The sequence below is a fragment of the Myodes glareolus genome, chromosome 22, assembly GCF_982192425.1.
Source record: "Myodes glareolus chromosome 22, mMyoGla1.1, whole genome shotgun sequence".
Classification (NCBI taxonomy): Eukaryota; Metazoa; Chordata; class Mammalia; order Rodentia; family Cricetidae; genus Myodes; species Myodes glareolus.
The window spans coordinates 44,706,183-44,720,857 of record NC_142047.1 but is presented as its reverse complement, the minus strand read 5'-3'; the positions used below and the strand labels follow the sequence as shown (position 1 = coordinate 44,720,857).

The following is a 14,675-nucleotide window of genomic DNA, read 5'->3' as shown; positions in this document are numbered from 1 at the left end:
GTGACCATAAACTTTGAGTTTCAGGATTCACCACTCAGGATTCTCATACAGGTTAATGAACCATAGGACACAGGAGCTTATTAACTAACTGAAAAGTCGTCTCCATGTTCCCTTGCTGGGAGACCATGATGTTAGTGGAGAGGGTGAGTGTTCTCAAGTGTCCCGGGAACAATTCCTTGAAGACGGAGACAACCATTTGTAAGTATCGGGAGTGAATGCAACCACGGTAACATCACAGGACACTCACTTTTCTTCTCTCTCTTTCTCTCACAGAAAATACGATGCTGGCATGCTTATCCCGTGAGACAACTCGGCCCACAAAGCACAAAAACTAAACCCACACTCAGAGAAGAACCAAGAATGGTGTTTTTCCCGGCGTCCACAAGAAGCGCTTTATTTTTCCTCTAGATTTCTTTTCTAAAAAAAAAAAATGAAAACAAACAAAAACAAAACAGAACAAAAATGACTGAGATGAACATTCAAACAAATGATCCACACTTCAGGCGATCATAGTCAAGCATGTTTTTTATTAAGCATAGGATGGGAGGAGCCAAGGGAAGTTGAAGCTAGCCAGCTAGCCGCTAATTCAAGAGGACTGTGAGGCCCTGACACTCCCTCAGGGGGTTGTCCTTGGAACTGTGAGTGAAGACTGAGGGAACTACTTCCTGTTTCCCACCTCAAGAAAATCCCCTGTGTCTTAAGGAAACCTTGCTTCCTTGCTTGCCCATCTGTGTATCTAGGGAATGATTTGCAATATATTTGTTATAATCACTAAAAAAAAAAGAAAAGAAAAATGCTTACATAGCTTTGGCAAGGAAGACAGCGAAAGGTGCTCTTGGGACCCACCAGCTCAGCACACCGGCTCCGCTCCCCTCCCCTCTGATGGCACCAGCGCAGTGGTTCTGTTGGGACACGGTTTGGAGTTTCACGCAAAGTTGCCAAGCCTGGTCAGACTTGGTAGGGAAGTATGAAACGTTGGCCTCCAGGACTGAGCTCAGCATGGAGAGGTGAACATGTTCTTTTTCTTCTCTCAACAGGGGAAAGCCAGCATTGTGTGGCAGTGGTGGCCGTGGTGGCGCCTGAGTGGGTCAAGGGGACATTAGGCTATTCCAAAGGTAGTAGAGAATCACTTGTGTTTCTACAATGAGCAAAGGAACCTACATGTTAACCATGCTTCCGGTTTCAAGCAGGCCACCACCAGAAAAGCAAGCAGATCCATGACTAACCCTGTCCTACAAAAGGGACGTTATCCCTTGAAAGGTCCTGCATCCCACTGACACTCAACCCTTCCCGTTGGTTATAGCTGTTCTTATTTCTTTTACTCTCATGGCTCTGCACTGGAGGGTGAGGGGCACCCCTGGATGATGGGCTGGCAGTTATGAGGGTCAGAGCATGGGTGGGGAGGTTGCCCAAAATTATGGGGCTCTGATTAGCTGGATGGACTGCCCAGTCGGTCCTGGATGAGCCTCTCGCTGAGTTCCCACAGGGCCCGGGCTGTCTCTTCGCTCTGAGCCTCTTCAGACGGCAGGCAACGGCAGCAGTTGTTGAAATACATCCCTCCGAGGCCTTCCAGCTCGGGCGCAACAGCACAGTAGACAGTGGTAGCAGCTCCCTGTTGCTGAAAAACAGAGAAGAAAGAGAAACACTTGTTTTTAAAAACGGAATGATAGGCCAATGCCATTCTGGCTCTCTAGAGATCAGTGAGCCGTTCTCCACTTGGACATCAGCATGGCAAAGGGCTCAGCACTAAGCACAGGACTGCAAAGTATGGTGTGCAATAGCTTTGGACAAACAAGTCCGTAAACTCTGCTTGTAAAGCTGGTGTGACTTTTCACACATCGTAGAGGAAAAGGCGTGGTAAATAAAGATACATTTCAATCTCTCATGCCAGATGCCATTCCGGCACAGAGAAAAAGATGCTGTCCTTCCCAACAGGCAAGAGCAGATCCATCCAAACCTTTGACTTCTTCATGTGCAATGTAATTTGACACTGAGAACTTTCTAGAACCTTCTTCCCAAAAGCAACCAACCACTCTTGATGATGCCCCATCAAATGGGTGTCTCAAGTGAGGCTGGTGACAGATTGCCCGTATTCTTTGCCCAGGATGCTCTTAGAGGGTGGGGTGGGTTTACAACACTGTTGCGATGTTTAATACACACACACACACACACACACACAGTCTTGCACATCCCTACAGTGATGTGTTCATTCACCCAGAAAACACTTTTCTAAATGTCATATTCGTTTTGATTTACAACAAGATATGACCTAAGGTGGGAGGCACGTATCCTTCAGCCCATTTCAAATTCAAGTTTCTGTGAACACCAGCGATCGTTTTCTGGTCTCCTCTGGAGTCACAGTTGGGGCTGTAGCTAGGGGCGTGCTCACTGATGGGGCACCATGTCATCCCAACTGACAGAATATTGCCAGAGATGCCATAAAGAGGGCAAGAGCTCACTTTGCTTTGCAAGCCATAATTAAAAATAATAGGCCTCTGTTCGGAAGGCGGCATGGTGAGCAGGGCTCTAATTTAAAAGCAGTGCCGTTTATCTGCCGTCCTGTGATCATTTATGTGGAGAACAGCTCTTGATGCATCAACTCGCTATCAGCTGACGGGGAGCGGGGTTACAAACAAGGACCGGACGCTTGCCACAGAGGTCATACTTTAGGGAAACCATTAGGGATGTTTGCTGGCAAGAGAGATGGCTTCCTGTCCCTACGCAAATGTAACCACTTTTTCCTGCCCCTACAGAGTTGAAATTGTGTTAGATCCTGCCCCTACAGGTTAGAAATTGTGTGTCCATGGACAAACATCCCCATACATGACTAGAACCGTTGGAGCCAGAGTCCCGAGGGACTGCAATTTCAGCCAAATTCCGTTTGGGTTTTATTTGGGACTGGTTTCTGGGTCAGGGTTGGTGATCATATATGCATTGGTCAAATGCAGCCCCGTGGCCTGGCCGTGGGAGAGGCGGAGAGGAGTGTGTGAATCAGATTTGATATTTGATCATATCTGGCTGCTTGAGCCCCCTGGTTGGGTTCCACCGGTCCAGGATTTGAACATCTGGCCTGTAACTGGAGCTTTAATTAAATAGCAAAGGATTAGTGACTCCCTGAAGTCCCTCAAATACTCCCCCCAGCACCCTACTCCCCACCATGAACAGCGATTACATTGGATTCAGAGATCCCTTTCTCAGTTGCTCTCCTTTTACTGACTTGCTAATGGTCTTCACCTTTTGCTGAACACCAGGTGTGTTTATCTAAACCCCTGCCAGGGGGTTGTGGGATTCCTCCACATCTTTTAAGGAGGAAGAGGGCAGCCAAAGTGCCTCTGCCGCCTAAGCAGAACACAAGGATGACCACTCAGCTAACTCAAGCCAAACAGCAACTTGCCCTCTGCTCCCTGCCGAGTCCAGGTGGAGACAGAGCTTTGAATAAACTTTGGACCATTTCTCTTGGATTTTCATTTTATTTTGTTGGTGACAAATCCAGCCAAGAATGATCAGGTGACTTGCCATAGACTTCTAAGTAGTGGCTGAGAGAATCTAGTCCCTTCACCTCCAATCCTCCCCTTCTCCTCTTCCCCCAGCCCTGGATGATTCCCCTTTCAGACAGCGCTTCTAATCTCACAACAGACTGTCCAATCCTGAGACAGGACCCAGGGAAGCCACTCAGGAAACTGGCCACCAGAGTCCTTCCAAACCTAATGCAGCAAACTGCTCCTGTGTCCTTCGAACGTCGTGTGGTCTGCGTGCTTGCATTGCTGAAATGGTGAAGGAATTCTAAAGTCACCCCAATCTAGGGTCAAGCTCAATGGGAGAGGAGGTGTGTCTTCCATCAGTGGAATCTGCAAATGATGGCAGCTTGGCTGCTTTCACGGAAGTGTGTGTTTGGTGGCTGTGCTGAAAAGCACGCAGCTTTAAAAGCCCAATGATCCACACACGCTCACATCCATTCCTTGCCATTGGACTTAGGGTAGTTTACAACACAAACTCTACTGCCTGTGCCCCCAGCTTTATAAAAGAACACAGAACAGGGTACAAAAGCCGCCTTTGCTACCCCAAAGACCGACTGTGTCTTTTTGGCAAAGTCTCCCTGCCCGAGCCATGCGTGCTGCCGCCGGCTCTTGCTTTATCTTCTTTTCAGGACAGACAATTGAGTGCTGACAATATCTTGTTGGTCCCATGCCCACTGCCTCACGGGCTTTTTGGAGAATTTTCTTCTCAGCTGTTCCAATGACAACCTTGGAGTGATATCTTTATAGCATTTGATGTGGCGACATTATAAACAACAAGTTCCCACTTAGGGCTCGTCAGCTTCCCAGTCTGCCTCCCATCAGCCTGAGACACTGCCGCATTAGTGAGGGCTCATTAGTAAACAAGCTTGTACCACTCGTAGGAGATGAAACACTTTCAAACTGATAAGAAAGGGGTTTTTTTTGTTTTTATTTTTGAGCACTTTAATCACCATCAAATGATTTTCGTGCCACTTTGGGGACATCAGTACCTAAGTCGGAGGAGATGAAACAGGCATATAAAGAAAACAAGGTTAACGCTGGTGGAATATTTGAAGGTATGACTTGCCATTTGTCAACATTGTTTTACTAGTTCATGGTGATAAAGTAATAACCCCTTGACATGAGAGTGCTGGCTGGAACTGTGGTTCTCTCCCAGATGGTTCTTGTTTGTTTGTTTCCTTCAGAACAATTTGTCAGATTGTGTAGAAGTCCCTCATCACAAGAAGCTGGGGAAATAACACCTCCAGCCACCTCGATGCCATTGGACTAATGAGTTGACGACCCAGGACGGAGAGTTTCTGGCAAGCCCAGTAGAATTTTTAACCATACCCTTATTCCATCTGGGTTCTAATCAAACATTTGCAGTGACCAGAGTTCACCTGTGACCTCAGCCATTACTGTGTATGTAAAACCGTCCAGGGTTCTTGTTTGTAAGTTAGGCAGAGAACATCTTGCTAATAGAGGTTCATCGTTTTCTCCAAGAAATCATCTTCCAGGTTTGCAATCCCATCTTCCACCTCAGAAAGCTAGGATGCTTATGGGTGATTGTTGGGAGTTGAGCCCCTGAGATTCAAAGGAGCTGGCCTTCCAAAATCCTTTGTTGGGATGAAAACGTTAAGTATCTGCCTTCCACCAACATTTATTTGATAACCGCTGGCCAGCAATTTGTAGCCGTCAGCACTAGTTACAAATGAATATTGAGTCCTTTGAAGAAGAAGGTACAGAGGTTTCTGATAAACAACACATGGTTTGAAACAACCAAACAAAACCACATATTGATATCTGCGATGCATTACTTAGTGCTGTGATAGAATACTCATGTTCTGATAAGAACACATGTTACACAATTAATTTAGCTTTCGGGTGACTCTACCTTAACATGCATGCTTATTTAAAAGGAAGAATAGATTCCCATCTTAAAGTAGATGCAACAGCGCATTTTAAAATACACACACTATCATGGCCCATTTATATTCAAAGACTTGAAAGAGCGGTAGATGTTGGAAGATTGCTTTATTACAGACATATCCACACCAAGATATTGCACAGCAAATGCTGATTTAATCAATTTATGCAAAAAAATAGATTCAGAAATGGGAACACGCCACGCAAGCTAGATTAGGCCTGGAGCCTCAAGGGCAGGGAAGGAAGGCAGGTAGTGACCGACTGCCGAGATGGGTTAAAAGTGGCACAGCACAGTGAGCGTGTTGGGCAAAGAGGAAAGGCAGGAGCATCTTCAGACCCCCAAAGCTTTCATTGCTACTCATCTGGGGTCTCCTAGGCAGAGAATATACTTCCCAAATATGCAGCGGTGCAATAGGTAGATCACACTGAGTGGAACAATTAGTCACAGAGTCGGAGCAGAGACAAGCATCTCACTACCCTTCCCCTCTCCTAATAATAGTAATGCTCCTGCAGAAGAGTTGTAAGACTTCTCTCTCAGAAATATGCAGCATTGCATTCTGGAGTTCATCACCAAATATCTCGGTGCTCGGGACATAGCTGTTTCCACAAACAAGTATGATTTCCATCTCGGGTTCACGAGGCAAAACCAAGCTGTTCCAAGGGGTGCTGTGTCCCTACTTTACTAGACTGTCAGCGAACAAATGACCTCATATTCCATAATATTCTATCTGTTCATAAAGCAAAGTAGTTAGCACAGGCATGAGACCCTTGCACCTCTCTGACCAGTGACCAAAGCGAAAGAACACCTCCATTGCTACCCACACAACTGAATTCTATCTATAATGTTGGGTCAGTGCTTATAAGCCTCCCGGGTTTCAACACAATGGAAGGAGGCAGCAGAAGAGAACAAAGAGCTCTGTTCTCCCGTGAGTTCCAGCCAACAGTGACTCGCCCAGTAGCTGCGAGGCCTAGCATTGATTGATGGCGAGCATGCGCCAGGTGCCTGCAGGCAGCTTCCTAAGCATCATCTTCTACTCTCCATGCTGTTCCCTGAGCCAGGAACAACCAGCATCTCCATGTTCAGAGACCCACTTCTATTCAAAGATCAAATCCAGCTTGTCCAAAGTCTCAGGGACAGTCACAAATGGACTGATTCAGAATCCATGAGTTAGTATAGGAAACCTCCGTCCCAAACACGCGACAGGAATACGGTCATGGTGACCATTTCTCTCTAGGTGCCTCCCGTCTGACTTAGGCTTTCTCATGCTATTTTGTCTTCTTCCCCAGGTCATGCCTCCTTACAGAACGAGGCCCTGATTTGGCCTAAGTTAAATACACAAGCTGTCATATGTGCACCTGAAAACTGATCAAAGGAGATTTTTCCACTGTTGATTTAGTCAGCGAACTAAATTGAAATTATATCCATTTGGATTAACAAAAAAAAAAAAATGAAGACTCAGCACCCTATCCATCTATTCAATAGCAAATGACCCTTCATAAAAAAAAAAAAAGTTACCTGACTCAACTGACTCAAAATGCTACCTCTGGGCACCAGATCTGCCAAGCTAAGGAACGTACCCTTTGACATAGACGTTTTCAAAGCAGGAACATCAAAACCAGTAGAATAAATGTCTGTCTGCATGTCCTCTCCATCCTGCCCATAGCACAACAACACTCACGTGCTAAAGTCTGCATCGACTCAGCCAGAAAGGTAAAGCACTTTCAGTTCATTTCCAGAGCCACCCCTGTTTTACAAACTCCCATAGGCGCAGTGTGGCCTTCAGTAGGCGCAGGTGCTGACAGGCTCCATTAGACTTGCAAAGCAAAACAACCACCTCCTTCCCTCCAACCCCCAATAAATCCCTAGCATATTAACTCCTACAAATTCCCGACAATTGGTTCCTACGAAGGCCTTGAACAGTACAGGCTCGGATCCATGCAAATGTTTCATTTAGGCGCTGAGATGTAAACTTCTTCGTCGCTCTTGGGAGTTCTGCTAATGCACAGGTTGTTCTTAAGGCTTCCTTACAAAAAGCCTGCATTGCAGGGGAGGAGATAGAAACTCTAGAGACTGGAGCCTGGATATTTGTGTACAGGCTCTACCAGCGTGAGGAAAAAAATGTTTCAGAAAAGTCATACAGAGAACACACAAACCCCTTCACCCTGCAGAAGGGAATGTGTTCAGCTGTCACCGTGGCTTTGACAGTGTGTTCCAGAACTTAGTGTTACCGTAGCAAATCCCTTTGCTAAATACAGGCTCACAGCTGTGAAAGATCTTAGGTTCTTTTCCTGGTGACTCGCCCATGAAGGTAAAGTGTGTATTCTCAGGTGTGAGGACAAGCTTGACTGCAGTAACCGAGGGATAGGCAGATAGTGAAATATGCCAACCCATCACACTAAACATCATTAGGCCAAACACAGATGACACCCAAATTGCAAAACTCCTCTTGAGCGACGTGAAGCTCTCAAATGGCAGCCATACCCTGAGAGAGAGTCTCTGAGATGACCTGATGCATTTCCTGCTGCACTGAAGGAATCCGAAGTAAGACAGCGCCCAATGTCAGTCTCTGACAAAAGACACAGTTGTCTGGAAATGTCCCTGCGGAGTTCTGAGGTGCTGGTTTGAAGACCAAGGTAGAATGGATGGGAAAGACCCTAGCATAGTGTTGCTCATTTACTGTGCCATAGGAAGTCCCAGAAACCCTGGGTTCTAGACAGAAAGTTGGATGGAATTCTTTAAAAACAGAAGAATGTAGTTGCCATTCCTAAAATCTTAAGTCTAAGGAAGGATTAGCTAGCCAACCCCAACCATTCCAAGGTGTCCAAAAGCATGTTTGGTTGAGAAGGTAAGGCCAGAAGAAGACTTTTTTTTTTTTTCAAATCAGGAGGGTTGGAAGGCAGAGTGACCTCCGTAAGCTATTGTGGCTCTACGCTCACAGCAAGGGTTACTCTAGACTTTCTCTTAAAATAAAGTCCTTTTTCTATTTTCCTCACGTCTGCGGATTTTTGTAATAGACAGCCCATTGGTTCCATGACAGAATTATGTGTGATCTTATAGGACTAGCAATATGATATTTAGAATCATGTCACTGTCTGAGATCTGTTATTATACCTTAGGAGGCCCTATAGGTGCGATTTGGTGGGAAAGGAGGTGGAGGGTGCTTCTAAGAGGGGAAAGGCATGGCTCAAGGGTAATCTGCTTGGTTGTCCTGAAGCACACTCATTCCACATTCCATTTGTGTCTGTCCACATTGCTCTTAAGCAATTCTCATTGGAGAGAAGGGAAGATCTAGTGGATTAGGGTTTACATATTCATGAAAGACATCCCTGGGTATTCCCCATTGAGTTGCCCAGAATATGGGCATTGCTCAACTCAGCTCAACCTATAGTTCTTTTGCAGATAGAGATTTGTCTTGTGGAGTGGAAATTTGAACTGAGGGATACATTCTTTCATGAGTTACTCTGATACGGTCCAACAGAAGAGCCATAGAATTTTGCCATTGAAATAAGCATCTTACTTAGAGCATAATTAGGCCTACCACTGTAATTTTCCAACTGGTCCATCTCAATGTCAGGGCTGAAGAACCACTGAGGGTTCATAAGAGATCAAAGAAGACATCTGCTGGTGTTAATTTGAAACATATTACATTTTACTTCTTTAACCTTGGTTATAGCCACTCATATATATATATCTATATATACTGTATATACATGTATGCTTCTGTATTTACCATGTATACTGAAATAAATCTTTAAAATGATGGCCAGGCAGAATTAATGGGTTTGGTTCTCATAGATGGTAAAAAAGATGTCTTCCTAGTATACGTGAAACACAGAGTTTCTCCCTTTTCTTCTGCACAGAAAAGCTTCATTCCTCTTGCCTGTCTTTTTATCTCTTCAAAGTAAAATAAATAAAATAATAATAAAAAATACCTTTACTGTGGAGAGCAGGCGGGATTTCAGGGCACACCTCAAACAAGCTGTTTAGATTGTTGAAGCCGCCGACAGTCTCTACATACGTATGCCGCTGGCAAATCGTACAAAAAGAAATAAAAATACTAGGGTTGGAGATGGGAAACACAGGATCTCTGATATGACCATATCAAGGTAAGAAATGAACTCTTTACTCTGTTATCCCAACATGAATTAAGAAGGTGCATCTTGCCCTGATTCAGCACTCATTGGCACCTCCCAGCCCCCATGGCCAGCCCTGCCATGTCAAACAAGGCCCATCCTCATTTAGCTGTGCATGTTTTTTCTTTGAGAACTTCTTGGGACAGATCATTTCTCTGGCTTGAAGATGTCAGCCTTGCTAATATGTCATTCAGAACATACTGTGGCGAGCATTTCGTTTGTTACTACTTCCATAATGAATGGTGATCACTCAGGCACCGCCTTTACACGGAGAGATCTCTTCTCAGTGGTCCAGGGGCTGATGAGAAACGATAGATATTTCACTCACCTGCAGCTTGTTGCTAGTTAGTGGGAAACAATCATGTGTACTGTTGCTTTAATTGCCAGGGTAAATAATCCTGCCTGGGTTAGAGAGCGGTTTAAAGCACTTGATGTGAATACACCAGAAACAAAACAAACAAAAAAAATTTAAAAATTGCATTCTATCATGCAAATATTATCTAAATATGCATGTGCTAACTACTCAGCTACTGTATTTTAGGAAATACAATTAGGCTGCCTTTCTTTTCTCCTATGTAGACTGTAAATAACTGTAGATCTTTCTCTTGCTTCTGTATGTAAATATATGTAAATACCAACACACTATGCATGTTGATATTCTAGGCGATTTCAGGTACTTTTATAATCTGAAGGCATGTTCTTGAACTGGTTTGTTAAAAGGGGGAAAGGGGAAAACTCTCTCAGACTCTTTAAAGCTCAACAGAAATTAAAGTTTTCTTCCTAGACTGGCGTGGTGTCTTTTGTTTGCTTTCTCCACCATGAATGGATTCCAGCAGGGCTTCTCAGCTTACGGGAAGGAACTACTGAGAACAGATCCCAAAAACATAGCTGAGTTCTTTGCGACGCGTTTCCACACGCTTTTCTTGGGTGTGGGAAAACAATTCTAGAGCCACAGGTAGGCTTCATTGATTGTCTTCATTTGTGCCCACCCACCCCCAAATCATGTAACGATAATTCTTGTTTACATCTTAGATGCCAAGCACACTCTCAATATCATATAAGAGGGTCCTGTTATACCCGTTTAAAAGGTGTTGAACCTAAGTCACATTAAGACTGGGTACTTGTCTAAAAGGGAAAAATGATTGAATTCCACCAAAACTCTGATTTTCTTCTTCCTTGCATACTTAAAATCTTTGAACTAATTTAGGCTCTGTGGGCCCTACAGTTTCTGTTGCAAAAATTCAAGCTTAGCACTGTTTCCGCAAAAGGAGTCATAAACAATATGCACAGAGATGAACATGACTGTGTGCCAATAAAACTTTATTTATACAGTCAATCAATGGGCCAGATTTAGCCTCCAGGCAACAATTTGTCAACCTCTGCCCCATAGGTTATCACAACTGTTTCTCTTCAACAGAGCATTCAGAGTTCCTTCTGAGTATGTGTATATACATTTTGAATGGACTAGGGAAATATTTGATCAACTGAAAATTTCTCTAATCTGGTTCCTGGAAGTATCAACACTCTTGGAGGAAGTCATGGAATAATGAGGTGAGCAGGAATGAAATCCCCGAGTTTATAAATCAAGCTATCTGCCTCAGACAAATGACACTGCCAGGTTTCAATTTAGTTATCTCTTATTTTTACAAATGGGGATAGAGTAGGAAAGTTAAGAAAGACAAAGCGAAAGAAAAAAAGAAAAGAAAAGAAAGAAACTGAACAACTTTCACACTTTAACGAGAGGAAAGAGGCCATTACTTCAGGTATCTATGGAAACCAAGGAGCCTGCTCACTTCTTTAATGGCTGGCAAACAGCATTAGTGTTTGAAGATGTTCTGCCCAAGTATGATGCTACGGTGTAAATGCATTAATTGACAGTTTCCTTGGGGACTTCTTTTTATTGAAGTTTTCAAACCTAATTTGATGGCACAAGAAGCTCCGGAGCCCTTGAAGAATCCTGTAGCATCGGGTCTCGGGAACGCAAAACCAGCATGGGCATTGCATACACAGAGAGCCAACTCCCTCCGCTGTCTCACAGCACAAGCGCAGGCACAGCCTTTGCTGCCTGTGCTTTCCAGGAAACAGGCCTCTAAGCAATCCACCTTGTCATGGAGAGGCCCTTTCTAACCCCCCCGTCCTGCCCCAGTGGAAGTCTTTAGGAACTCTCGTGTCCTGGGAGGGACTGGAGGAGAAGGGAAGATCTGATGTTAGCACAGAGTGTGTGGCTGTACAAAAGAGTTCAGTCTCTTGCGGTTGTGTGACAAGCCACTATGTTATGATTTATGGCGTGAGTGACCCTGGCAGATCCTATCGCGAGTAGAGGACCACAGAGGGTAAGGGACAGACCGACAGGCCATGCAGTGAGAACTTGGGTATGGAGAGTTTATTTCATGGGTATTGGAAGGGCATGGGGGGAAGAGGTTGAAAGAGACAGAGAGAGACAGAGAGACAGAAAAAAAGGAAGAGGAAAGAGGAGGGAGGAGCGAGGCAGGGAGCTGCCTCTTTAGAAAAACAGCGGAGAGAAAGGGGAGAGCCAAGATCAGCTTGCTTTGGTGGGAAGGGGGAGATTGGGAGTGGACAGAGCCTGTCTCCTAAAGGGACAGGGTACCCAGGTGACAGGGCAGGCCAGGATAATTATAATTGTAACACAATAGACCTTAGTCTCTTCTATGAAGGGTATAATCTTTGATGAGATCCTGTGACATTTGGGACTTTCCTGGGTTAGACAGCAGACACAAGTTCATAGGTAGCTACTGTTCTGCTCAGTTCAAGTTGAAAGAAGGCAACACGCAGCTCACAGTGTCTTGCCTTCTCTTCGTTTATGGGACTTAAAAGATGGGGAAACATTTCTGCCATCTAGCTAGATATCCAAGCAGCAATCACCTTTCCGCCTCACCTCCTTCAACATCTCTGAGCATCGCGCTGGCCATGCTACTGACAGGCTGCACAGTGGGACAGTAGCAAGCTTGTATTTGCGGCCACAGGACACCAGGATTTGAACAACTACCATGTTCTTTGCTGACCACAGTAAAACTCAAGGCAATCACTACACCCGCCCTTAACATACATTCCCTGCATCTTCAGAGAGCTCTTCAAAGACAGCTGGGGAGAGACGCTCACCGAGGGTGGCGTAAGTGAGTGAATGAGCGCCCTAATAGTTAAGTGTAGAGGCAGTGTAGAGCCAATCAGGGCTGGAAAGATGGCTCAGTGGTTTAGTGCACTTATGCTGCAACAGAGGACCACAGTAAAATTCCTATCACCCACACCAAGGACCTCACAAGTGCATGGATCTAAAAGATCTGGAGCTTTCTTTTGGATTATGTGTAAGCATCCCCGCACACACACCCCCATAACTAAATACTTCTAAAGTATAGAATCTATGTATTAGTAGCTAGATGGTTGGAAAAGCATTCTTTTGTTACCAGTTTTTCTACATGCACGTATACATGGTATACATGTGAATACATTTACATGTATGTATGTGCACATGTGTGTATATGTATGTGCATGTATGTTTGTGTGCATGTGGAGGCCCAAAGATAATGATGGTTGTCTTCCTCGATTGTCCTCCCCTTTGCTCCCTAAGACTCTACTGAACCTTCAGCCTATTATTTCCAGGTAGTTTAGCTGGCCGCCTTGCCCCGATAATTTCCAGTTTCTGCCTCCCCAAATTCTGTGATTAAAGGTGACCCCCACACTTGGGAGCTTTTATGTGGGCTCAGAGAATCCAACTCCCACTCTTCACACTCAGTGTGGCAGGTGCTCCAGCCACTGAGGCATCTCCCCAGGATCCACCCCACCCTAGCATTCTCTCATATGTCCTATCTGAAAACTTGAAAGATAGATTTGGAAAAATACACGAATCTATCCTTAAGGAGCATTAATTTCATTTTACAAATGAGAAAACTGAGGTACGGAAATGGTGTTGGCTGGCTTACTGCCTACCACATACCCGGACAGGCACTTCCTTGTGAAAAATCCTGAGCCTAGCTCCAACATCCTCTTCTAATGTGCCTTGTGCTCCTATAGCATAGCTTCTATGTCTGATTCTCTTAGTCTTCCCACTGAACACTTGCTTTAAAACACAACCATGAAGGGCTGAAGAAATGGCTCAGTGGTTGAAAGCACTGGCTGCTTTTGCAGAGAACCTGAGTTCAGTTCCCAGCACCCACCTGGCTATTAACAACCAACCTGTAACTCCAGTTCCAGAGGAGTCGATGCCCTCTTCTGACTTCCGTGAGTGCTGCACACACAGGGCAAACAGACATTCATGCTGGCCATCCCATTGGTGGCTACTTAAGCTGACTTTGAACCCTAAAGCACTGAAAACCGAAGGTCATGAGCACACTGTAGGTGCCTTTGGTTTAAACCCAGAACTCACCCTGGTGGAGGCTGGCAGACAGCATGGGAGTCAAGTATATAGAAATAAGTGCCTTGGCTAAGGGTGTCAGAATGGAGCCTGAGACATTGCCTGCCTGGGCCACTGACCCTACTGGCAGCTACATCCTTTCTATGCAGAACCCCAGGGACCTTCTTTCCCCCTTCTGAACTCCATTGCCAAGTCCTCCCAACTCACGCAACCAAAGGCGCCACTTCTGCCTGCAAGTGAGGCCGTGCCCACACTGTCCCAGGAAAACTTCAAGGGATTCTGCAGGCTGGCAAGGCATGGGTTAATGACTCAGTATGTGTGGGTCACCTGGCACATCCACCTGGTCAGGGCAGTCTCCTGACAAGACAACTCCACTTGAAACTCTCGTGCCCTCACGGCAGAGGAAAATGCTGAACTCATGAAAATGGGGTACACCCAGGAACACCTTACTCTGCTTTTCCAGGCTCTGGCTGCTGCCCCGATAGGATTCAGCCTCTCACAAACGCCCGGCTAGGAGAAAGGAAGGCATACAAACGGCCTGCTCCCGAGCACGGAGTCAGCGAGAATGCAAGCTGGCTGTGCAGATGGTCCTCCGAGTGTCGAGGTGGTACAAAGCCTGTCCTCTGCTGGCTGGCAGGGCCTTGACGTTCAGAATTGAGTGGTATTTACAGGACATGGACCCTAGATAAGGGTCTGGATGCTTTCCACGGCACTCTGGAGATGCCAAGAGGTAGAAGTTTTATTGAATT

The 14,675-nt window shown here is 45.3% G+C and overlaps 2 protein-coding genes across 3 annotated transcripts in view; one reads left to right on the top strand and one right to left on the bottom strand.

Moving 5' to 3' along the window:
- The window catches only part of Maf (MAF bZIP transcription factor), a 349,963-nt gene extending 339,621 nt beyond the window's left edge, over positions 1-10,342 (top strand). Inside the window, exon 3 of the mRNA XM_085681775.2 lies at positions 274-10,342. The gene's annotated coding sequence lies outside the window, so the exon portion shown is untranslated. The remainder of the gene's footprint in view (positions 1-273) is intronic.
- Wwox (WW domain containing oxidoreductase) overlaps positions 508-14,675 on the bottom strand; it is an 898,633-nt gene continuing 884,465 nt past the window's right edge. For both annotated transcript variants that reach the window (XM_048437339.3, XM_085681773.2), the window contains one exon: positions 508-1,618. In XM_048437339.3, the coding sequence (XP_048293296.2) occupies positions 1,430-1,618 (189 nt within the window). In that variant the 3' untranslated portion in view covers positions 508-1,429. The remainder of the gene's footprint in view (positions 1,619-14,675) is intronic.